General features: G+C 44.2%; 2 protein-coding genes across 4 annotated transcripts in view; both read right to left on the bottom strand.

Moving 5' to 3' along the window:
- Positions 1-25,427, bottom strand: part of LOC307183651 (protocadherin gamma-C3) — a gene marked incomplete at its 5' end in the record, with an annotated part of 178,578 nt that overhangs the window by 117,113 nt on the left and 36,038 nt on the right. The window contains one exon of one of the 3 annotated variants that reach the window (XM_079916475.1): positions 2,232-5,726. The exons of 1 other annotated variant lie outside the window; for it this stretch is intronic. In XM_079916475.1, coding sequence (XP_079772601.1) covers positions 2,232-4,628 — 2,397 coding nt within the window. Of the gene's footprint in view, positions 1-2,231; positions 5,727-13,701; positions 16,374-25,427 lie in introns of those variants that run through there. One more of the 3 variants, XM_079916476.1, reaches the window with a different exon arrangement.
- On the bottom strand, positions 17,333-21,407 carry LOC307183656 (protocadherin gamma-B3-like). Its single transcript, XM_079916488.1, is given in 4 exon segments — positions 17,333-17,852; positions 17,855-19,013; positions 19,017-19,768; positions 19,771-21,407. Coding segments are annotated over 4 exon segments (2,451 nt in total). The 5' UTR covers positions 20,114-21,407; the 3' UTR covers positions 17,333-17,655.

The raw sequence follows: 25,427 nt of genomic DNA, 5'->3' as shown, positions 1-25,427 counted from the left end.
TTTTAAAAGTAATTGCCAAGAAGTGTGGGATGAAGTATGGTTAAAGTCTTACAAAGTATTATTAAATGATCAGATTTTGGGGTTAGTGTCATATTAAATTACTCAAATTTCTGGACTATATTTACTCTGTTAAAAATAAAATTTTATTTCTTATTATGCTCTAAGCTTTATTGTTAATATCTTCAATATCTATTATCAAATAAGAACTATAGTTATCACTGGAAATTAATTCATTTTTAGACTAAAATACACCTATTGGAGATGACTGACCCAGAAGTTGTTTTATTTGGTTTAAAACAATTAATATTTATAGTAAGCTTCCTGTAGAGTTGTTGCCTTTTAATATTCTTTTTAAAATGGCATTTTAATTACACATTAATAATAATGTTTTCAAATTAATTTTGTGATGTTTTACTAGGATATGTGCTTTTACTTTGAAGTTTTATCAGAGATTATTTAAATTTTATATATTTTCTATTTGAATAGAAAATACTTGAAAGATACAAATGAATATACAATGAAAAGCAAGTTTCCATCCTATTCTTCTGCCAGTGAGAGATGATTACATTTTAAAGCCGACTTAGTTAACTTTTAAAGGTATACATATAATCTAAAGGTAATTTTACCTTAACTAGCACTTTGATCAAAAGAACCACAAAAATATCACTAACGAGTCAAAAAGTGCCAGTGCAAGAATAAATGTCTCTTTTCTTCAGCAGTTTGTACAGTGGCCATTAACTGAAGCAGTTGCTAAGGGAAATCTAGCAAAGGCCCGATACAATGTATTATCATCTTGTGTATGTACTTGTATGCACATAAGACTGTCAGTCTTGTCTAAAATTTGAAGAATTCAACATGCTATTTTTCTCCTAGAGATAGTAGAATGACTAGAAGACCCCTAGCTATATTAGTTTAGGGCTACAAAAAAAAAGATATTTCAAAAATTACATAGGAGAAGTGTGTGTGACAGGAATAACAGAGGCCAAAACATTGTGTTTTCTTTGATAGAGGAAGCCTATAGAATGAGCATCAATACAGATTAATCCTGAAAAACCTATGCTGCAAGTAAGGAGAACATGCTTTTATCTTCTGGTGAACATAATGAATCTACTGATAAATAAAATGATTTTACACACACACACACACACACACAGAGCACAATGAATACAATTACAGTAGGCCCATCTACATAAAAATACAGGTTAAGAGACGTTATTCTAGGAGTTTTTGAAACAAAAGAGAAGTAAATATAGGAAACAATATTAGATTAATATGGAAACCATTATAGTTAAATCAATTAAGAAAACTACCTAATTTTAGCTTATATTTTTTCTTTAAAGGTTTATTTATATGACTGCCTACATTTACATTTACAGTATATCCAAGCTGAAAAAAAATCACAATATATTAAGCTGTGGAAGAAAAATTTAGGGAAAAATCTCAGTAGTTTTATGGGAGACCCTATAACATTGCCTAATGTTTCCCTTGTAGATAAAACCACAACTTGACTGCTTTGTAAATCTGAGCCTGGTAAGACACCACTGAAAGACACATAATTGCTCCGAATTCAATCTTCCTTGAAGAATGGTATGACAGCTTTTAGACTGGCTACTACACTCTTAAGACAATGTTTGGATCGAAAAATTGTATATAGGCACACATTGGTAATATCTTGAGTTTGGTTCCAGACCACTACAATAAAGGGAATAGCACAATAAAGCAGGTCACAGAAATTTTTTGGTTTCCCAGTGCATATAAAAGTTATGTTTTAAGTGTGCAATAGCATTATATCTAAAAAAATGTACATGCCTTAATTTAAAATACTTTATTGCTTAAAAATGCTAACCATCATTGGAGCCTTCAATGAGCCAAGCATAATCTTTTTGCAATAGTAATATCAAAGATCACTGATTATAGATCGCCATGACAACTATAATGATAAAGTTTGAAATATTTTAAGATTTAAAATACTGTGACACAAACTGTGACACAAAGACATGAAGTAAGCAAATGCTGTTGGACAAATGGTGTCAATAGAGTTGCTTGACCCAGGCTTGCCACAAACCTTCAACGTGCAAAACAACAACAACAACAATGAAAAGACAAAGACTCAGTATCTGCGAAGCGCAATAAAGCAAAACGAAATAAAACAGAGATACGCCTGTATTTGCTTGTGAATATGGAGAACTGTCTAGACCATAAGAAGCAGGTTATACTTACAGGAAACTCACCTGATGGGAGGTTGACTCACTGGAATTACAAAGTGGAAATAAGGCCCCAGATGAATCACCGCAAAGTATGTCTTGTCCTGAACTCAACTGCTCATTACATTTTAGAAAATTAAACTCTGTCTTTCCAGTATGGGCAACGCACAGATTGTAGGAATAAGGTAAAGTTCCTTCACTGTAGTTGGGGGGAACCACGGGGCCAGACTTGACACAGACACCAGGCTGAAAGCAGCCCCAGGCAGCGGGGCTGGAGGAGCGTCGAAGGTGTAGGGCGACCGCCAGAATCACTGCCAGGAGGAAGAGCACCGAGATCAAGGCCAAGGCCACCACTAAGTAAAACTGCAGCTCAGCTTGGGGGTCAGTGGGCTCAGAGTGGTCACTGAGGTCCGGCAGCGCCTCCTGCAGGCTGTCCGCGAAAACCAGGAGCAGCGTGGCGGTGGCCGAGAGGGGCGGCTGTCCCCCATCACGCACAGCAACCAGCAGGCGCTGGCGGGCCGCGTCCCTGTCGCCCAGAGCCCGCGCCGTGCGCACCTCGCCCGTGCGCAGCCCTACGCTGAAAAGTCCGGGCTCGCTGGCCTGCAGCACGTGGTAGGACAGCCAGGCGTTGTGTCCAGAGTCGGCGTCCACCGCCACCACCTTGGTGACCAGGTAGCCGGGCTGCGCGGCGCGCGGCACCATGTCGAAGAGCGCCGAGCCATCGGGCCCCAGCGCCGGGTACAGCACCCTGGGCGCGTTGTCGTTGCGGTCGCCCACCAGCACGCGCAGGCTCACGTTGGCGCTGAGTGCGGGCGAGCCGTGGTCGCGGGCCTGCAGCGTCAGCTCGAAGGCGCGCAGCTGCTCGTGGTCGAAGGCGCGCTGCGCGAACACCACGCCGCTCTGTGCGCTCACGGACACGTAGGACGACAGCGCGCGCGGCTCCAGGTCGCTGGCCACGATGGAATAGGAGACGTGGCCATTGAGCCCCAGGTCAGGATCCAGCGCGCGGACTTGAGTGATGGAGGTGCCAGGAGGGCTGTTCTCTGCTACGTGGACCACGTAGGAAGCCCGTTCGAAAACTGGCATGTTGTCGTTTACATCACCGATGTGCAGGGTGATGCTTGAGCTGGAGGAGAGGGGTGGCTTGCCTCTGTCAGTGGCTGTGATGGTGATGTTATACTCAGGGGTCTGCTCGCGGTCTAGAACTCCATCTGTCACTAACTTATACGTGTTTCTTGAAGTATTGAGTATTTTAAATGGAACATCACCTTCTAATTTACAAATAACTTCTCCATTGTGTCCGGAATCCTTGTCACGGATTTTGAGCAAAGCAATGTGTGTTCCCAGCTTGGTGTCCTCCATAATAAGATCTGGTAGAGACTGGAATATCACTTCTGGGACATTGTCATTTATGTCTAGGACTTCTATCTCCACGGTACACTGGGCAATCATTCCTCCACCATCCTTTGCTTCCAAAACTATGGAATATTCTTTGACTTCCTCAAAATCTAATGCATTTAGAAGAGTAATTTCCCCAGTATTAGAATTCAGGTCAAACTGGGTAATCTGGCCTGCTTCAGTGAAAGAGAAGGTGATCTCGGCATTGACACCCTCATCTTGGTCAGTGGCCATAACTCGAAGCACAGTGGTGCCTGGGGGCACGTTTTCTGGAAGCTCCACCCTGTATAGTTCTTGGCTGAATACTGGAGGGTTATCGTTGGCATCAGTCACTAGGACTTGTATCTGTGCAGTACTGCTTAGGGGTGGATCCCCGAAATCCAAGGCCATCAATGTCAAGTGGTAGGACGTCTGCTCTTCCCTGTCTAAAGGTGTCTTCAGTACCAGCTCAGGGTATTTACTGCCATCTAATTTCTCTTTAATCACAAGTGAGAAATGATCATCAGGACTGAGCTGGTAATTCTGTAGTGAGTTGGTACCAATATCTGCATCATGGGCAGATCCTAAAATAAATCGTGCCCCAGGCTTTGTGGACTCACTTATTTGTAGCTCAAAGGAATTTTGCATGAATTTTGGTGTGTGGTCATTAACATCCTCGATCTCCACACTCACGTGATAAAAGTTCAATGGATTTTCAGCAACAGCCTCAAATTCTAGAGCACAAGCCGGCTTCTTCCCGCATATCTGCTCCCGGTCTAGCCTGCTGCTAACAAGTAACTCCCCGCTCTCTGAGCTCACAGTGAAGTAAGGCTTCTCCGAACTGACCCGCAGTTTTCGAGTCGGTAACTCGTGGACACTGAGTCTCAGGTCCTTGGCGAGGTTCCCCACCACCGAGCCCTCTGGCATCTCCTCGGGAATCCTGTAGCGGATCTGCTCAGAGAGCGCCAGGCAGAACAAAGACAGCAGGAACGGAAAGAGCACTGGCCGCCTCTCAGCCCAGCCCCTCTCCCCAGCTCCGCTCCCCATCCCTCTTGCTCCCCTCAGCTTGCTCACCGGCTTGGAGACGCCGGATTACAAACAATCTCTGTGCCGCAGTTGTCCGGAGCTCCGAACAGCTTTATTCCGGCGTGGGGGGTCAGGCAGGGTTTCTTCTTCTCCAGAGGAGGAAGCGGTGGAAAGGCTAGCGAGTCTGAGATGGGAAAGTGCGCTGCGTCTGCGCGAGGAGGTCGCCAGCACCAAGCTCTCCACTTTGGCCAACAGCGGCGCCCAGAGTCCGCACTAGGAAACTGCAGCCCCCGCTGCTTAAGTTTAAACAGCTAAAGTAATTATAACCGTTGTGCCCAGCTGAAAAACCTTTTTTAGATGTCCGTATATTTAATAACGTTTAATTTGTACTATTAGAAAAGTCATTATCCCAACTTTCCAGGTTTTTAGGTAAATCAGGTAGGTTTGATATATAAACATCTATATACTGACATAATTATTCCCCGACTTTCAAATCCGCACTAGTAATAGAAGGATAACTATAACACAGACTTGGCCTAAACGATCTCAGAGCATAGTAATTGTGAATACTTATTAATTAGCAATATACTGGATAAGGTTTTATCTTTTTTTTCCTCGTAGCCTTTTCCCTTACTGTTGTGGTACCTAATTCAATTTTTCCAGAGAGCAACAGTAATGCTGAAATTGTCTTTTAAAAGGGTACAATTTTTTTTTGAGCACAGGCTCCGGACGCGCAGGCTCAGCGGCCATGTCTCACGGGCCCAGCCGCTCGGCGGCACGAACCCGTGTCCCCTGCATCGGCAGGCGGACTCTCAACCACTGTGCCACCAAGCAAGCCCTAAAAGTGCACAATTTATACTTACCTCTCTTCTTCCAAAATAGTTTCAGTGATTTCTTTATAGTAACATTTCTTGATTTTAACTTCCAATATCTCACTTAAAGAAATGATGCAGCCTTTTAGAAAAGAGCCTATCCCTCTCCTTCCCATTGCACGATTATTTTCCTGGGTACAAAATGCAACATAAATCTCCAAAACTACAGGGGAATAATATATTTTGCTTTGCAACACAAACTCACTAAGCATGGTCTATGTACTGAGGCACTTGTTCCCACTTCTGTACTTATCACATCCCGTAATGACGGTTGAAGGAAATAGTCCCTAGAAAGTTTATTTGCAATAGCTCACTGAATTTAGTGACGATTTCTCCCCTTTGTTTAAAAATATTTTTAATCATCTAATAAATTTGGTTGGGGGGGTTCTTTTTCAAAATACCTGATAGCCACATTTCTGCCTCATAGAGTGTCAGTAACATTATCCTCTCCCCCAAGTGATTGTACATCTGAACACTTCAGAATGTATGAAATATACTCCCACAGGACTGCACAGACCTTTATATGCAAAACACCACATAACACAACATTATGCTAGAAAAAATGTGCTCTTACCTAATACTCAAAAGGTCCCAGTAAACAAGATTACCTTGTCATCAACTACTTCCTGATACTAATCAACTGATGTACTGAGTTATACTAAAATGTTGTATAACAAGTATAGAAGTAGTTAATTGCAGACTAGATTACTTCTAACTGAATTTTTCAGCAGACCCAATAAGTAAAATTCACTACTGGTCTAGGACTTGAGTGTATGAGATGGTTGTTTCATAAAGCCAGCATCCCAAATCTCCCACTTATAGAGCCCACATACACACTTTGAATGACTGCATCACTAACACAGCACATTAGAATTTGGGGTAAAAACATGCAATGGCCTATTTCACAAATGTTACTTATGACACTTGAATGGTATTTTATTTGATGTCGCATTTTATTGGTTTTGGACAATGACCTTTAGTGTAGTATTAGACTCCATGCCTGTCATTGATAAAGATCTCAGTGAAGCCTGACACACACACATTTCATTCTTTAGGCATCCATCTAACCTTCTACCAGGACCTGACTTTAACAGACAATTGTGGTTTAAATAGGTCAAAAGCCATGGAGGTTTTCAAGGTCACCAGGGGGAGTTACATGGAAGCAGAAGCAAGGCACAGAAAAATTTTTCAAGAGCCTTTTATAGATCTGATCTAAAGAGAGTCCTGAGAAAACAGAAGTGTACTTTCTTAAGAACCTCATGCAATGAGAAAGACTTAACAATTCACTCTCATTTATAAAATACATGAATTAAGAACACCATGTGGAACATAAGTAGAAGGTATAAAAATGCGATTATCCACTTATTCACAATCTTGTCCATATGCTTTCACTATAAATATGATGCCAAAACCTATGTCAACAAGCGTTCCATGTTAAAGAATCACCTCCGAAATAAACGATTAATCTTGCTTTACCACTTAAAAGGGTTTTTTTACCCATCTTCAAATCACTTATTTCGCAAAACAATAAAGAAATTTACACAAAATATACTTCTTCAAAGAATATAAAGATAAATGAATGACTGAACTCACCTGAATACTTTGGGCTTTATCCTTACATTCATGAAAATCTATGGATGTTAACAAGGGATCCTTATTCTCACAGCTCTCCTGGCTGATGAGCGTGTCCGCGTAGTTGGGCTGCGGGAAGATCACTTGACTCCCCCGCGAGTCCGCGGTGAGCGAGACCTCGTGGGAATAGGTCTGCAGGAAAGCCCGCACCCCGTCCACACCCACAAAGTGAGAGACGGGCACGCCCGGCAACCCGCCTCCTGAAGCCTGGAGCAGGCGCGACGTGTGCCAGCGCCTCAGCCTGAGCGCCAGTAGAACGACGACAAAGGCAAGAAAGACGCAGGACACCGCGGCCACGGCCATCACCAGGTACAGCGTGAGGACGGAGTCGCCAGAGTCGTCGGAGCGCTCGAGACTCCCCAGGTCTGCCAGCACATCTGGGATACTGTCAGCCACAGCCACCGTGAGTGTGACTGTGGCGGAGAGAGGGGGCTGGCCGTGGTCCTGGACCGCCACTACCAGGGTCTGCTTGAGCGCGTCTCTGTCCAGCAGGGCCCGCGCTGTGCGCACCTCGCCAGTGTGCAGCCCCACTGCGAAGAGTCCTGGATCACTGGCCTTGAGCAGGCGGTAGGACAGCCAGGCGTTCTGGCCCGAGTCTCTGTCCACAGCCACCACCTTGGTCACCAGGTAGCCGGGCTCTGCGGAGCGGGGTGCCAGCTCCACACCCGTGGAACCGTCAGTGGGGAGGGCGGGGTACAGAATCTCAGGTGTGTTGTCGTTCTGGTCCAGCACGAATATGTCCAGTGACACGTTGCTGCTGAGCGGCGGGTCCCCGCTGTCACTTGCAGTCACTCTCAATTGCAGGTCATGAAACTGCTCATAGTCGAAGGAGCGCAATGCATACAGGACTCCAGTATTGGAGTTGATGGAAACATAGGAGGATACAGATGGCCCCTGGAGAGTATCTTCAGATACGGAGTATGTGACACGGGCGTTCTCGTGGCTGTCAGGGTCACATGCAGTCACAGAGAAGATGGAGGTGCCTCTGGGGTTGTTCTCAGGCACAAAGACGGAGTAGGAGGAGTGGGGGAAGGCAGGTGGGTTGTCGTTGGTGTCTGCCACATTCATGGAGATGTGAGTTTCCGTTGACAAGGGCGGGCTTCCACCATCTGTGGCTTTCAGTGTGATGTTATATACAGAAAATTTTTCCCGGTCTAGGTTTTCTGCTGTCACCAATCTATAATAATTGTCTATTGATCTTTCTAATTTAAAAGGCAGATTTTCTGAAACAGTGCAGGTCACCTGACCATTTTTCCCAGAATCTCGGTCTTGAAGGTAGAAAAGAGCAATTACTGTTCCAGGAGGAGTGTTTTCAGGGACTGAGCTGCTTACAGATGTTACAGTCATTTCCGGGGCATTGTCATTCACATCTAAAATTGTGATCAGTACTTTAGCCCTTGTCATGCTACCAGCACCATCCTGAGCTTGAACTTCCATTTCATAGTAGCCAGATTCTTCATAATCTAGGCCATCTAAAGTTGACAATTCTCCTGTGTGGGAGTTCAGCTGGAATATCTGTAGAATTTTTGGAGTTATTTTCCTAAAAGAGTATGTCACTTCCCCATTGACTCCCTCATCCAGGTCGATAGCATTTACCGTGAGTAGTCTTGTGCCCACTGGCACATTCTCAGGGACAGTTACTTGGTACTGGGGCAAAGAGAAGACTGGCGCATGATCATTCACGTCCACCACTGTTACTTGGACACGGGCGGTTCCGGATCTGGGTGGATCACCGCCGTCAGAGGCTGTGAGGAGGAGGTGGTGAGCTGTCACTTCCTCCCGGTCCAGCACGCGCTCCAGCACTAATTCCGGATATTTAGTTCCATCCTCTCCAGTTTGCACAACCAGGGAGAAGTAGCGATTGGGGCTGAGATGGTAGCTCTGGAGAGAGTTCGTGCCCACATCCGGATCCCTAGCCTCATTTAACGGAAATCGCACCCCAGGAGCTGTATTCTCCATTATTTTCACATTCATTTCTTCCGTCAGGAATTTAGGAGTGTTGTCATTAACATCCATTATTTCCACTTCTATAGGGTAAAGATTCATTTTGTCTTCCATCAGGATGTTAAAGTTCACCAGACACCGCACGCTCTGCGCGCAGAGCTCCTCCCGGTCTATCCTGCCCGCGGTGACCAAGCTGCCGCTTCGCGGATTCAGAGCAAAGAGCTGCGTCCTACCTCTGGAGACGATGCGGACGCCCCGCTCCGCCAGCTCCCAGGGCTCCAACCCCAGGTCCTTGGCGATATTACCCACAAAAGACCCTGTGTCTGTCTCCTCCGGAATGGAGTAGAGAATACGTCCTGCCGAAACTTCCCTCTGGGTCCCCAGGAGGATGGAGAGCAGGATGAATCCTCTGTAGTCCCCGCCCCTCTCCCGAGCCGCCATTCTTGTTGTGCTCATCTTTAGACACTGACCTATCTCCTGTTGTGTTTCTGGATGCCAGTATGTCTGCGTGGAGCCCTCTGTATTCGGAAAAGGAGCCCAGAATCCGGTGGTATAGAGGCCTGAGTTTAGTGCAGCTTGGAAGAGAATTTGTCTCAGTCTGGCCTTTCTTTGTGCTGTAAAAGCTCAGTGGTTCTGGCGGATCTTTTGAACCATTTTTCCCCTGGCTGGTGAACAGCGGCGCTCAGAGTCCTTACTAAGTTACTGCACCATATTGAAGCAAAATAATTGATTTTTCAGAAAGTTGTTTTATCCTTCAAAATTCTCCCATTTATATCTTCAATTCATACAACTCTGATATCATTTAAAATTAAATTTTAAGCAACTGTGCGTTAATGCAACAATGTTCATGGATGGATGTTTATTAATCCCAGATTTTTAACTCTCTGCCCTGCATTGCAATTTTGAAATGATTCTTAGACATTGCCTCACACCTTATTGCACATAGATAAAAATCAGTCATTGCAGATAAAAAAAAGTATGATTTATTTTTAAAAGGTGTGTATACATAAGAAAGATGTTATGTAGAAAATGTTTATATCAGCATATACATTTAAGTTAATTCAATAATATTGAACATATACTATGTTCTAGACACCACCATGGAAGGCAGAGAGTCCATTTTTTCTTTAACATATAGAGAGATAATTTAATAACATTTTTCATTGAATGGAATCTTAGAGATTGTTTAGTCCAATACCTTCATTTTAATGATTTTAAAAATGAGAGGGAATTGCTTTATCCTTGACTATATAATGGTAGAACCAATGTAGGAATACAAATATCCTCATTCCCAGTCTCCTAAGAAGAAAAAAGGGAATCATTGTTGGCCTTGGCTGATGCTTTATGCTCAAAAAGTGCCATTAGAGATGAGGTGAGAAGCCAAGCAGCTCCAATCAGCTACAGAAGCAACTCATTTTATACAGAAGGCATAAATTTGCAGATTCTACTGGCTGTGGATTCATAAGGAAATGAGTGTTGGCTTCACTGTTTCTTTTCATTATGCAATTTAAATAATCACCCTACCCTATAATTGAGAAAAGATGGGTCTCTAAACAGCCTTTGAGGATAGATGCAGGACTGTCCTGAGAGGATCCTTAGAGGTACTCACTGCTCCACTGATGTTAACGAAGTAAAACTCAATTGTTGATGGATCCGAGGTTACTCTCAGCTGGCAGAAATAAAACAAATTCCTTCCACATAGTTGCAGAAGAGAGAGACCTGTTCTGAAATGAAGACCTGGCAAGAAATCACCTTGCTTTGTAAATTATTTTCAGCCCTGGGGAGTAGCTAGTAGCACCAGAAGGGAGAACTAGAAGTGACACTGTAAAAGCTTAGCTCAGTTGGTGAGAAGTTCCTAACTAAGTAATCTATTTCTGCTCTCCGATGGCCTTACGTCAAAATACAGGAAATACTTTGAATGAAATGCCGTTTCAATCTATCAAAATAATTCACATCATATTTGCTTTCACCTAGTAGATAAAAGAACTTTTTTGTTGTTCAAAGGAACCAATATGAGTATTGTAGATTAATTACATAACCAGGAGTTTAAAACTATTAGTTTAGTAGCAATCTTGAATTTCTTGTTGATGTAAGCAAAGTATATGGTCATTAAAGATCATAAGTACTTGCAGATATTTTCAAACAAAACTTTCATGTCCATATATTATGGTTCCCAATGTTATAATTTTTTTTCTTCTTGATACTTCAAAATTCATAGCGTAATCTCACATTTGTCTCTTATTCTGTTTTTAAAAAGTCTCGATTAACAATACTTCTGGGTACCTTCTTTGGAGCTAAATAAATAAGATCTAGATAAAGGACACAATCAAGTTTTTAAAGTTACTTTACAACATAAAATTAAATATTAAAAATTTCTACTCAACCACCAAGAGGTATTTAAATATAACATAAAACTACTGTATAAAATTGAAATAATGTATTTTTAAAGGGAGTATGTTATTATTGATTGAGTTATTGGGAAGAATCTTGACCTTCATTTGTTTACTTACATAAAAAAATTCTATGAAAAGTCTATTCATCTTCCCAGACAGTGAGTTATTCACCTCCTCTCCTTTCTTTATGGGACATTTTTTTTCCTGAAGATCCATTTGTTTGGAGTTCTGTTTAGGTTTTCATTCCCAGGCAAAGATGTAGGATTCTTCCAATGATTCTCTCTGAGATTTTACTTCTTCCCCTTTGACATCACTTGATCAGAATGGGTGGTTTTCACAAGTGATAAAATAGCCCAATAATTTGGTAGATTTTTTTCCTGGTGCTTCCAAATCATTATATGCTCAAAATCTCAGATTGCCTATCTTTTTAATAATGATCTATAGTATGTAAGTCAAAGAGCCTCAGCCACAACTTAGCAAAGTCCATGATTGCCAGGATTTAACACTTGTTCAGTCCACGTGAATGAATGACTATTGTGAGAGTAGAATCTAACAGTTTTTCTGTCAGTGAAATATTTTATTTGTTTAAATGAAATGTTCACGGGTAATTCAGATAAGAGAATAAAGTAAACTACCTAGTATCCCAGTTACTCAGCAGATAAGGAAATAAAATAAACCAGTCTACCAACCATGAAACGGTTAGTGAGTTTTGTTTTTAACAATGGAGGTACAAGATTAGTTTAAATCATCCAAAATTCGTAGTATACTAAATAACATTTACACTCTCACAGTGTGTGAAACAAATCTTAATATTAAAGACCATCTGACTCCCACGACCAATATCCAAGATTTAAGTTCTTTAAAACCTGAATTCTATTAAATTCTGATTAAACCATTAAAGAATTATATCACAAATGTCCAAACAAATTATATTTGAAATGTGTATGACTGGAATCTCTTGGTTAGTCATATACACCTGGAATCTTGAAATAAATAATTCTACAATAATCGCTGAAAGTAAATATCGATTTAGAAAAACATGCATTAATTATCCTTTAGCAGCTAACTTAAAGATATCAACTCAGTATTATCTTTCTTTATAAACACTGACAATTTCAGATTACAAAGGAAGTTCTCACTCATTTTCAAGATATATTCTGAATTGTCTACTTTACACGTGCATACCAAATTTAGATGCACAAATGGCAAATCCATTGTGTTATCAAATATTAGAATCCTAAGCTCAGGATTGGAAAATACCTTGGCTATCATGAAGTTCAACAACTCACCAAATTATATCAATATTACCTCCTGTATGCCATTAATCCCAGGACAATCAACGTCCTTTGGAAAAGCACCAATAATAGAATCTCCTACCTCCTAGGAAGTCCATTTTGTTAGAACAACTTAACTGGAAACTTTGCTGTTTTCTACTCACCAAGCCGTAGTTTCATTCACACCTTTGGGCCATGATGATTTAGATTAATCATTCTTTTAAATGACAACCCTTGGGCTTCCCTGGTGGCGCAGTGGTTGGGAGTCCGCCTGCCTGACGATGCAGGGGACACGGGTTCGTGCCCCGGTCCGGGAAGATCCCACATGCCGCGGAGCAGCTGGGCCCCTGAGCCATGGCCGCTGAGTCTGCGCATCCGGAGCCTGTGCTCCGCAACGGGAGAGGCCACAACAGTGAGAGGTCCGCGTACCGCAAAAAAAAAAAAAAGACAACCCTTCTTTCCTTAAATATTTGAATAGGGTTCCTACATAACAAAAGCTTTATTTTATCTGGGTTTAATATGCTAAATCATTTAAATTCTTATTTGAATACTATTAATCCTTCATTCTCCCATTCACTAGTCCTCTAATTTTAGAGCTGTATCTTGTAAGTGGACACTAATTACCACATTTAAAAACTCACTTTCTTTTTCTTTCTTTCTTTTTTTTTTTGCGGCACGCGGGCCACTCACTGTTGTCGCCTCTCCCGTTGCGGAGCACAGGCTCCGGACGCGCAGGCTCAGCGGCCATGGCTCACGGGCCTAGCCGCTCCGCGGCATGTGGGATCTTCCCGGACCGGGGCACGAAACCCGTGTCCCCTGTATCGGCAGGCAGGCGGACTCCCAACCACTGCGCCACCAGGGAAGCCCAGATCTTAATCTTTTTAAATAGAGGCTGTGATTCAGTTTTTTCCACAGTATAAAAATAATCTCAGGGGCTTCCCTGGTGGCGCAGTGGTTGAGAGTTCGCCTGCCGATGCAGGGGACGCGGGTTGGTGCCCCGGTCCAGGAGGATCCCACATGCCGCGGAGCGGCTGGGCCCGTGAGCCATGGCCGCTGAGCCTGCGCGTCCGGAGCCTGGGCTCCGCAGTGGGAGAGGCCACAACAGTGAGAAGCCCGCGTACCGCAAAAAAAAAAAAAAAATCTCAGATATGCCACATGATAGAAAAAAAAAGAAAAGAAAACAACTAAGAAGTGAGATGTAAGCAACCCAAGGCACAAAGAGCTTGCCAAGAGGAGAGGAGTAAAGGAAATTCAGGGCATACATTATTACGATTTATTTTGGTGAAATTCGAGAAAACTAAGATTTAATAGACCTCTACTGATATAAAAGAAAAACCTTCTCAAAACTATGATTCACTGCAAAAGACTAAGAAAACTAAGCACTGATCAAAGAGAATTTAAATTTTTCCTGTTCGAATAAGAACAATAAAAGCAATAACCTCACCTGAACAAGGGAGTCTTGCTCTTTACAAAAATCTTCCTGAATCAAAAGAGGCTCGCTTTTCTCACAGCTCTCCTGGCTGATGAGCGTGTCCGCGTAGTTGGGCTGCGGAAAGATCACGTGACTCCGCGAGTCCGCGGTGAGCGAGACCTCGTGGGAATAGGTCTGCAGGAAAGCCCGCACTCCGTCCACACCCACAAAGTGAGAGGCGGGTAAGCCCGCTGGTACACCTCCCGAAGCTTGCAGCACGTGCGATCTCTGCCAGCGCCGCAGTCTGAGCGCCAGCAGCACAATGACAAAGGCAAGAAAGACGCAGGAGACCGCGGCCACCGCCACCACTAGGTACAATGTCAGACCTGAAGGGTCAGAGTCGTGCGGGACCTCCAGGCTGCCCAAGTCGGCCAGGACATCCGGGAGGCTGTCACCCACAGCCACTGTGAGAGTGACTGTGGCGGAGAGAGGGGGCTGGCCGTGGTCCTGGACGGCCACCACCAGGGTCTGCTTGAGCGCGTCTCTGTCCAGCAGGGCCCGCGCTGTGCGCACCTCGCCCGTGTGCAGCCCCACCGCGAAGAGTCCCGGCTCGCTGGTCTTGAGCAGGCGGTAGGACAGCCAGGCGTTCTGGCCTGAGTCTCTGTCCACAGCCACCACCTTGGTCACCAGGTAGCCGGGCTCTGCAGAGCGGGGTGCCAGCTCCACACCGGTGGAACCGTCGGTGGGGAGGGCGGGGTACAGAATCTCAGGTGTGTTGTCGTTCTGGTCCAGCACGAATATGCTCAGAGACACGTTGCTGCTGAGCGGTGGGTCCCCGCTGTCACTTGCAATCACTCTCAGTTGCAGGTCACGGAACTGTTCACAGTCGAAAGAGTGCAATGCATATAGTACGCCAGTGTCGGAGTTGATGGAGATATAGGAGGATAGAGGTCCCCCCTGGACGGTGTCTTCAGCTAGGGAGTAGGTGACCTGGGCATTCTCATGGCTGTCAGGGTCGTGTGCAGTCACGGAGAAGATGGAGGCACCTCTGGGGTTGTTCTCAGGAATGTAGACAGAGTAGGAGGTGTGGGGAAAAACAGGCGGGTTGTCGTTGATGTCTGCCACATTTAGGGAGATGAGCATTTCTGTAGACAGAGATGGAAGTCCTTGGTCTGTGGCTGTCACAGTGATGTTGTACGAAGACACCTGCTCTCGATCTAGAACTGTATTCGTCACTAATCGATAATAATTGTCTACTGATTTTTCCAGTTCAAACGGCAGACTTCTTGAGATAGAACATGTTACCAGGCCATTCAGTCCAGAGTCTCGATCATATACTTGAAAAAGAACAATCACTGTGCCTGGCAGTGTACTTTCAGCAACTGACCTGCTTCCAGACGTAACTACCACTTCTGGTACATTGTCATTCACATCCAAGATAGATATTAAGACTTTGGCTCTGTCTTGTAGACCTGGCCGATCCCGGGCTTCAACATCCAGCTCATAAAAGCTGGAGTCTTCATAGTCTAGATTTGCAGAAGTTGATATTTCTCCAGTCAAAACATTCAAGCAGAAAGTCTTTGAGATCTTTTCTGTTATCCTCACAAAAGAATACGTTACTTCCGCGTGGGCTCCTTCATCCTGGTCCCTGGCATTTACCGACAACACTGGCGTACCTACTGGAAGATTTTCAGGAACACTCACACGGTACACAGACTGAGTAAACACTGGAGCGTTGTCATTTGCATCTAGGACAGTAACCAGAATTCGAGCCACACCTGAGCGGACAGGGTCACCGCCATCCACGGCAGTAAGGACCAGGCGGTGAATGGCCTCTCTCTCCCGGTCCAGGGCGCGCTCCAGCACAAGCTCCGGGTATTTGGGCCCATTGGCTTCGCTTGGCACGTCCACTGAGAAGTGACGATTCCCGCTGAGCTTGAAGCCCTGGAGAGAGTTCACTCCCACATCCGGGTCATAGACCTCCATTAGCGGAAACCGAGAGGATAAGGCTGCGTTTTCGATAATTTTCACTTCCAATTCTTCCCTTAAGAATCGGGGTGCATTGTCGTTAATGTCCACTATTTCCACTTCCACGGGATAAAGATTCAATTTATCCTCAACAAGGATGTTAAAACTCACCAGACACGGTTCGCTCTGAGCGCAGAGCTCCTCCCGGTCTATCCTGCCCGCGGTGACCAAACTGCCGCTTTGCGGGTTCAGAGCGAAAATCTGCGTCCTACCTCTGTGGACGATGCGGACTCCGCGCTCCGCCAGCTCCCGGGGCTCCAGCCCGAGATCCTTGGCAATGTTGCCCACGAAAGAGGCTTTGTCCAGCTCCTCAGGAATGGAGTAATGGATCTGCCCGGCCCCGGCCTCCCACAGCGTCCCCAGGAGCATGAAGAGCAGGAGCAACACGCTGTAGTGCCGCCGCCTTTGCAGAGCCGCCATTACTGGCTCGTTCTGGACTTCCCTGGGATTACGAGTAGGGTGAACAGGTTCGCATCAATTTTGGGGCTTCTCAGAATTGGAGGTCAAGGTCCATAAACAAGCCGCGATCAGATGCGAAGCGTTTTAGGACAGAATGTCTGCGCAGCTGCAAAGCTTTGGTGTAAGTTGTGCTTTGTGCTTTGAGGATATAACTCGAGTTCTCACTGCTTTCCTTGCCCGGTTGGTGAACAGCGACGCTTAGAGTCCTAACTTAATACTGCACGGTTCCGTGGAAACCATTATACACAGGATCTTATTTCTGCTAAATCTGCATAGATGACACTCAATATTTCTCTCCCCAAGAATGAAAAGCACTTGGAAGAATAAAATAGCGTATTTTGAAATTTTTTATATGTTCCCTGGAGTGACATTTATTTCTGTGACATTTCTTATGGCACTGGAGAACACAGATACGTTTACACTTTTCTATAAATCTTGAAACCCACACTCCACCATCATTTATAGTTGTCTCATTTTCAATAAGGGTACCAACAACCACAAACATGTTTGGGACCAATCCACCACTAGGTCACAAGAGTTGCCATTTTTAGACGTCATTACCTATTTTTATCAACATATAGATTAAGAACTGCCCTAATTTAGCCAATATTTGTTTATACCCTCAAGAACATGCAAAGGAAGTGAAAATATATAGGCTACAGTGAAAAAGTATTCTTATATTTATATTATATATAAAACATAGTTTAGGACTGACTACACTGAAACCATGTAAACCACTTAATTGTTTAGATTATATATAAATAATATGTCCTACAACGAGAATAGATACTAGCATATTAAAAATGTTTCAGGACATATTGTTTTAGAATTAACAGAAATTTCAAGATCATCACTAAGCGACATTCCATGAAAGAACAACTGCAACACAGATTAGTGAACAAAGAATTTCTAACAGCCTCCCCATACCCATTCTATGTCCAGAAAAATCAATAAAACACCAAAAAGAAAAGCCCCACAAAAAACAGGGCATACTTAGCCTGTATATTTTTGACCTCTAAAATAGTGAATCGAAACCTAATTATACTTATGGGAGGAAAAGGTTTTGAAGTAACTCACCTGTTGCAAATTGACTGAATTACAAGCAATTTGGGGATTGTCGTTACTGGTACTTTCAAGCCAAGAGGCTTCATTATACAGAAGATCTCGTGGTAGAGCATTTTCAGGCTTTATATTGAGAAATTTAAACTCGGTCTTTGAGGAATGTGTGGCGCACACAGATTGTAGGAATATGGTAAAGCCCCTTCCCCATAGTTGGGGAGAACTCCGGGTCCAGTTTTGGAGCAAAAATTAGTCTGAAAGCAACTCCAGGTGGCAGGGCTGGAGGAGCGTCGCAAACTCAGGGCAACCGCCAGAATCACTGCCAGGAGGAAGAGCACTGAGATCAAGGCCAAGGCTACCACCAGGTAAAACTGCAGCTCAGCTTGGGGGTCAGTGGGCTCAGAGTGGTCACTGGGGTCCGGCAGCGCCTCCTGCAGGCTGTCTGCGAAAACCGGGAGCAGCGTGGCGGTGGCCGAGAGGGGCGGCTGTCCCCCATCACGCACAGCAACCAGCAGGCGCTGGCGGGCCGCGTCCCTGTCGCCCAGGGCCCGCGCAGTGCGCACCTCGCCCGTGCGCAGTCCCACGCTGAAGAGTCCGGGCTCGCTGGCCTGCAGCACGTGGTAGGACAGCCAGGCGTTGTGTCCAGAGTCGGCGTCCACCGCCACCACCTTGGTGACCAGGTAGCCGGGCTGCGCGGCGCGCGGCACCGTGTCGAAGAGCGCCGAACCGTCGGGCCCCAGCGCCGGGTACAGCACCCTGGGCGCGTTGTCGTTGCGGTCGCCCACCAGCACGCGCAGGCTCACGTTGGCGCTGAGCGCGGGCGAGCCGTGGTCGCGGGCCTGCAGCGTCAGCTCGAAGGCGCGCAGCTGCTCGTGGTCGAAGGGGCGCTGCGCGAACACCACGTCGCTCTGCGCGCTCACGGACATGTAGGACGACAGCGCGCGCGGCTCCAGGTCGCTGGCCACGATGGAGTAGGAGACGTGGCTGTTGGGCCCCAAGTCTGGATCTGAAGCGCTAACTTGGGCGTTGGAGGCGCCGGGCGGGTTGTTTTCTGCCACGTGGACCACGTAGCAGGCCTGGTGGAAAACCGGAGCGTTGTCGTTGACATCAGCGACTTTCAACGTGACACTTCTTTTAGAGGAGAGGGGCGGCTTGCCCTTGTCAGTAGCTGTGATAGTGACATTGTATTCTGGAGTCTTCTCTCGATCTAAGGCTCTATCTGTCACCAGCTTGTATGTGTTTTTTGTATCTTGAACTATTTTAAATGGGAAATTTCCTTTTAGTTGGCATAAGTTTTCCCCATTAAATCCAGAACCTAGATCATGTGTTTTGATCTAGGCAACCACAGCCCCCAGCTCAGCATCTTCTTGTATATATTTAGATTCAGAATCCAGGGTTATCTCGGGAGCATTGTCATTTTCATCCAAAATACCTATTTGTAGTTTGCAATGTGCAGTTTGACGTCCACCATCCTTTGCTTCCACCCCAGTTGTGTAGCTCCCTCTCTCTTCAAAGCCCAGTCCTCCACCAGTGGTGAGTTCCACTGTTTCACTGTCCAGCTTGAACAGTTGTCTCACTGCCTTACCAATATTGATAAAAGCGTAGGTGATCTCAGCATTGATGCCCTCATCCAAGTCAGTGGCCATCACTCTTAGCACAGAGGAACCCAGGGGTAGGTTCTCTTGAACACTGACCCTGTACATGTCCTGGGTGAACACTGGGGGGTTATCATTTGCATCTGCCACAACTACCCTGATCTGCGTAGTGCAGCTTCTGGCTGGCTCACCCCCATCCACAGCTGTGAGGACCAGGTGGTGGCAGGACTGCTCTTCTCTGTCCAGGGGAGCCTGCACTACCAGTTCTGGGTACCTACTGCCGTCTGGGTTCTCCTTCCGGATCAAAGAGAAATGAGGGTCAGGGTTGAGGTAGTATTGCTGCAGGGAATTGACACCTACATCTGAATCTTGTGCAGATTCCAGGGCAAAGGTGGCTCCAGTTAGGGCCAGTTCACTGATTTCCGGCTCAGTGACATTTCGGCTAAAGGTCGGTGGGTTGTCGTTGACTTGAATCTCCACGGTTATATGAAAAAGTTTAAAGGCTTTTCAGCGACCATTTCGAATTCCAGAACACACATCGACTTCCTGCCACAAATCTGCTCTCGGTCTATACGATCGCTCACAAGTAAGTCTACGTTCTCGGTGCTCACTGTGAAGAATTTCTTCTCTGCACTAATCCGCAGGTTCCGGGTACACAAATCTCGCACGCCAAGCCCCAGATCCTTGGCGAGGTTCCCCACCAGCGAGCCCCTGGCCAGCTCCTCTGGAATAGCGTAGCGGACTTGCTCCGAAAGCGCCAGGCGGAACAAAGACAGCAGGAAGAGAAACAAAATTCGCCTCCGCCCAGCCTGGCGCTTCGACCCGAAGCGGTTTCCCATCCCACTCGCTGCGCCTTTGCCTTTCTGATCCCGAAGAGCTGCGATCGCTAAATGATCCCAAGAATTTCTGAGCAGGAGCTACTCCTTGGACACGTCTTGGCAAGCAGATTCTCGGATAGATATTTCTGCCGCAGAAAACCTCAGAGAGTGCACAGTTCGCGGGATTCCGCGGTCCGCAGGCGATTCCTTTGCTTCAGGAGGAGCTGGATACTTTGTTCAGTACTAGCCAACAGCTGCACCCCGCGCCTCGGCTGCAGAACTGCACTAGTGATTACTAAATCAGTTCCAAATATAGAGCCAGCTAGAAGGCAAGTCTACTGTGTCCTCATACAGATACTCATTCGTCCCATGTTATAAGGATTTTAACATTTTTAAAATGTACTGTATCTTCGTTCTCGCTGTCATTTCTTTGAACTTGAACTTTATCCATCCAAATCAGGTGATTTTTATTCCTCAAAGCCAGAGGTATCTTGCTGAAGATGTTTATTGGCGTCGTCATGCTTTTAGTTTCCATTTTCATACAGTGGCCATAATAACATCTTCCCTGCATACCTCAGTAAAATTGAAGACCAAATAAAGTAATATGTAGAAAGTGATACAAATAACAGTGTTGGTTGTGACAGAAAGTGTAATATGAAAATTCTTGAAATATCAGCTTGATATGTATTGTTATTTCACTCTATTTCCTTTTCTTCCAACTTTTAAAAGTTATAAATCTCACAGCTTTTAGTTTTATCCTATGCATTGCTTTCTTCTGTCTTTATAATCTTCTTCCCAAAATAACTGATAGATAGCAAGGAGATTGGTTGTCCTTATGAAATAGAAGTATGGTAAAGAAGCAAGAAACTCTCTTTTCCTTAAATCGTAGTCATTTAATTAAAAATAGACACTTTTCCGTGTCTTTTTAATTAAATGACTATGATTTAAAACTATTCCACTAATTTTATTTGTCCACACTACATTACCATTGTCTTTAATTGTACTGTTTCTTCTCAAGTAGCTTAGCAATGGTGAGTTACTTGGATTTTGGGGGTGAAGCATGAGTCTTTATAATGATATATTCCAAAGAAAGTAATCTATGTTGTCCACTTTTCCTTGGTCTCTGGGTTACTATCTGATCATCTCAACTCTTTGTTATTGACACTCTTCCTTTAGCAATAAGCACTTCAGTTTCCATGTTTCTGATAGGTTTCTTAGAGTATTTATTCCATTTCCAAACTAGAAATCTTCATTCAGAAATTGTTTTTTGTTTTGTTTTGTTTTGTTTTTTTGTTTTTTTTTTTTGTTTGTTTTTTTTTTTGCGGTACGCGGGCCTCTCACCGTTGTGGCCTTTCCCGTTGCGGAGCACAGGCTCGGACGCGCAGGCTCAGTGGCCGTGGCTCACGGGCCCAGCCGCTCCGCGGCACGTGGGATCCTCCCGAACCGGGGCACGAACCCGTGTCCCCTGCATCGGCAGGCGGACTCTCAACCACTGCGCCACAGGGAAGCCCAGAAATTTTTTTTTTAACTACATAATATATGGTCAGTCTAAAACTTGGAAGATGTATAACAATGTAGAACTCATTTTATAGTGGAAAAGCACATTTATCCAGGATTCTAGACAGAAACTCATTGGCATCTCTATACAAACATAAAAAACACTACTGGGCTTCCCTGGTGGCGCAGTGCTTGAGAGTCCGCCTGCTGATGCAGGGGACACGGGTTCGTGCCCCGGTTCGGGAGGATCCCACGTGCCGCGGAGCGGCTGGGCCCGTGAGCCACGGCCGCTGAGCCTGCGCGTCCGGAGCTTGTGCTCTGCAACGGGAGGGGCCACAACGGTGAGAGGCTCGCGTACTGCAAAAAAAAAAGCAAAAAAAAACCAACAAAAAAACCCCACTACTGACTCAAGACTGCTCCAAAATATGACTGAGCAAGTGCCTTTTTTTTTTTAAACACTGTGTGAGCACTTCAATTAGTGCAGGAAAGTTATCTTTTCAGAACGCACATGAAGCTAAAGATTCAAGTATTTCAGAGTATACTATGTATAGTATATACACTCACGGTGTGTAGATCACGCATTTTATTATGTAAAGTCTATTGAAGTTTATAGAGATATAAAAGGTATTTTCTCCCATTGCATGAAAAATTTAACCCAGGACACATACCCAAATCTATACAGTAATCTTTTCTTTAAAAAATAATGGAAAAGTGAGTTTTCATGTAGGAGTGAATTATATCAGTATTCAGTATTGATCATACAGATTCTCTTGTTACTCTTTGGATGACTTCACTATTCAGTGAGTCTGTACATTGTACCCTGAGATCAGAATTGCCCATATATAAATATAATTAGATCCCCTTCAAATAAATGTTGAAAAAATAAAAATCAAGTGGTCCTAGGTTCCCAAATGTATGGTAACCCTTTCATGTGGTTGAGTAATGTAACCTACTATTCCATTAATAATATTTTATTGCCATTTTCCCCATTTATTCATACTTTGCAGCTGATGTTCAAGTTGTTGAAAGTACAAAATTTTAAAGATTGAAAAATCTTTTAAAAATAAGGATCTGAAAATCATCTTCAGCAAATCATATGCAAAAATGAATAGCGTACATAGTTCTTCCATTACACAAGACATATTCGTGAAATTTGAGACACACAGACCAGCATTTCATAAGAAAAATCTCATAGTTTAAGATGAGCACATCCCTGAGAAATAGTTTTTTAAATTTCCAAACCATTTTAAAGTCGTGTCAGTGAAAATTTAATTAACTATCAAGTTAAGAGGAAAAAAAGGGAATTTTATTCGAGCTGAACTGAGGATGATAACCCAGGAAGCAGCTTCTCAGAAAGCTCTGAGAACTGCTCTGCCTGTTAGAAGTTGAAGGCACAGTCAAATACATTTTTGAGACAAAGTATCGTTTATCAAAATGATATACTGATATTCTGTGTAAAGTTCACCAAGGATACATAGTCCAGGTAATTAAGTACAAAGTGAGCAGAAAGTCACCGTGACCCTCTACAGAGCTGGGAAAGAACACTATTCTTTTAAGAAGTTACAGCGCTAGCATCAGGAGAAAGAAAAAATATTGAAAGAAAAAATACAGTCAAGCAGGCATTCTCATTTCTGAGGAGCTCTGGTTAATGTGTAATATAGATGTACACTGCACATTAGGGAGGGAGGAGGCCCAAACAAACACAGAGAATTTTATCCTTGATTTTTCTTGTCCTGCCTTACTTTATTTCATCAGTTGAATTGATTTTCCAAATACAAATCTTAAACTCTTCTAATAAAGCAGAATTGTAGCTGCACTTGCAGAAATGCAAACATTCAGGTCAATATTGATTCTGAAAAGTGGAGGGGTTATGTGTAACCAGAAGATGCCAGGTGTATGGTATATATGTATTTAATGAACTGGTATCTAATTATTTGGCGATTTTAAACTGCATCACAGAATTTATTCTAAAGCATAATTCAAAGGATCCTTTGATTTCTTCTCTAAACAATTACACATGTCCAATTATTACATGGGTTAACCCAAACTTTCCAGATTTCAGAATGCCACAGACATTATCATCACTATAAATTTAATCTGTCTTTCTGATACTGATCACGCAGAAGTTTTCTATATTCTTCCACTGATTTATGCAAATTATTAGTACCCTTACAAAAACAGCAGGTACTAAAATACCAATACTGCACAATACTTTCTCCAAAACATATGTGCTATTGGTGTTTAGGCAAATATTCAAAAGAGAACATTACATCTAACAATTTGGATGTTCTAATCAAACAACTCTTCTATTAACAAACAGTTCTGGTATAAGAAAGCCTTTGGATAAAGTGATTATGTATAACCACTTTCTTTTAAAATACTTGGAGCTTCCTTAAAAAACTACAAATAGAACTACCATATGACCCAGCAATCCCACTACTGGGCATATACCCCGAGAAAACCGTAATTCAAAAAGAGTTATGTACCAAAATGTTCATTGCAGCTCTATTTACAATAGCCCGGAGATGGAAACAACCTAAGTGTCCATCATTGGATGAATGGATAAAGAAGACGTGGCACATATATACAATAGAATATTACTCAGCCATAAAAAGAAACGAAATTGACCTATTTGTAATGAGGTGGATGGACCTAGAGTCTGTCATACAGAGTGAAGTAAGTGAGAAAGAGAAAGACAAATACCGTATGCTAACACATGTATATGGAATCTAAGAAAAAAAAATGTCACGAAGAACCTAGAGGTAAGACAGGAATAAAGACACAGACCTACTAGAGAATGGGCTTGAGGATATGGGGAGGGGGAAGGGTAAGCTGTGACAAAGCGAGAGAGAGGCATGGACATATATACACTACCAAACGTAAGGTAGATAGCTAGTGGGAAGCAGCCGCATAGCACAGGGAGATCAGCTAGGTGCTTTGTGACCGCCTGAGGGGTGGGATAGGGAGGGTGGGAGGGAGGGAGACGCAAGAGGGAAGAGATATGGGAACATATGTATATGTATAACTGATTCACTTTGTTATAAAGCATAAACTAACACACCATTGTAAAGCAATTATACTCCAATAAAGATGTAAAAAAAATACTTGTTTCACTTAAGCCTATGGATATCAGCTATAGTTTCTAAAATATCCACATATTATAGAAAAAAGACATTAAAAACAAAATATAATTTGAAAACAAACGGAGAAAGCATCAATTATCAAATCAAGTTAATCTGTAAATAGAGCAAAGAATGATTCACTATTTACGTACTTAACCGATTTTGAATGGGGCAGAAAAATGATGGAAACAAATGAAGAAAATGCTCCAAACATAGTTACAGAAAAAAGAAAACTCACCTGAACAACTCCTAGCTCTGTTTCCTTTGCGTTTATCTTCTCAGATATCAGGAGAGGCTCGCTTTTCTCACAGCTCTCCTGGCTGATGAGTGTGTCCGCGTAGTTGGGCTGCGGGAAGATCACGTGACTCCCCCGCGAGTCCGCGGTGAGCCAGGCCTCGTGCGAATACGTCTGCAGGAAAGCCCGCACCCCGTCCACGCCCACAAAGTGAGAGGCGGGCGCGCCGGCCAACCCACTGACGGAAGCCTGCAGCACGCGCGACCTGTGCCAGCGCCGCAGTCTGAGCGCCAGCAGCGCGATGACAAATGCGAGGAAGACGCAGGAGACCGCGGCCACCGCCACCACTAGGTACAGCGTGAGGCTCGAGTCCTCAGGGTCGGCGGAGGGTTTGAGGTTGCCCAAGTCCGCCAGCACATCTGGGATGCTGTCAGCCACAGCCACTGTGAGCGTGACGGTGGCCGAGAGAGGGGGCTGGCCG

Source organism: Stenella coeruleoalba, assembly GCF_951394435.1.
Source record: "Stenella coeruleoalba genome assembly, chromosome: 3".
NCBI classification, from domain to species: domain Eukaryota; kingdom Metazoa; phylum Chordata; class Mammalia; order Artiodactyla; family Delphinidae; genus Stenella; species Stenella coeruleoalba.
This window is presented reverse-complemented; position numbering and strand designations above follow the sequence as displayed.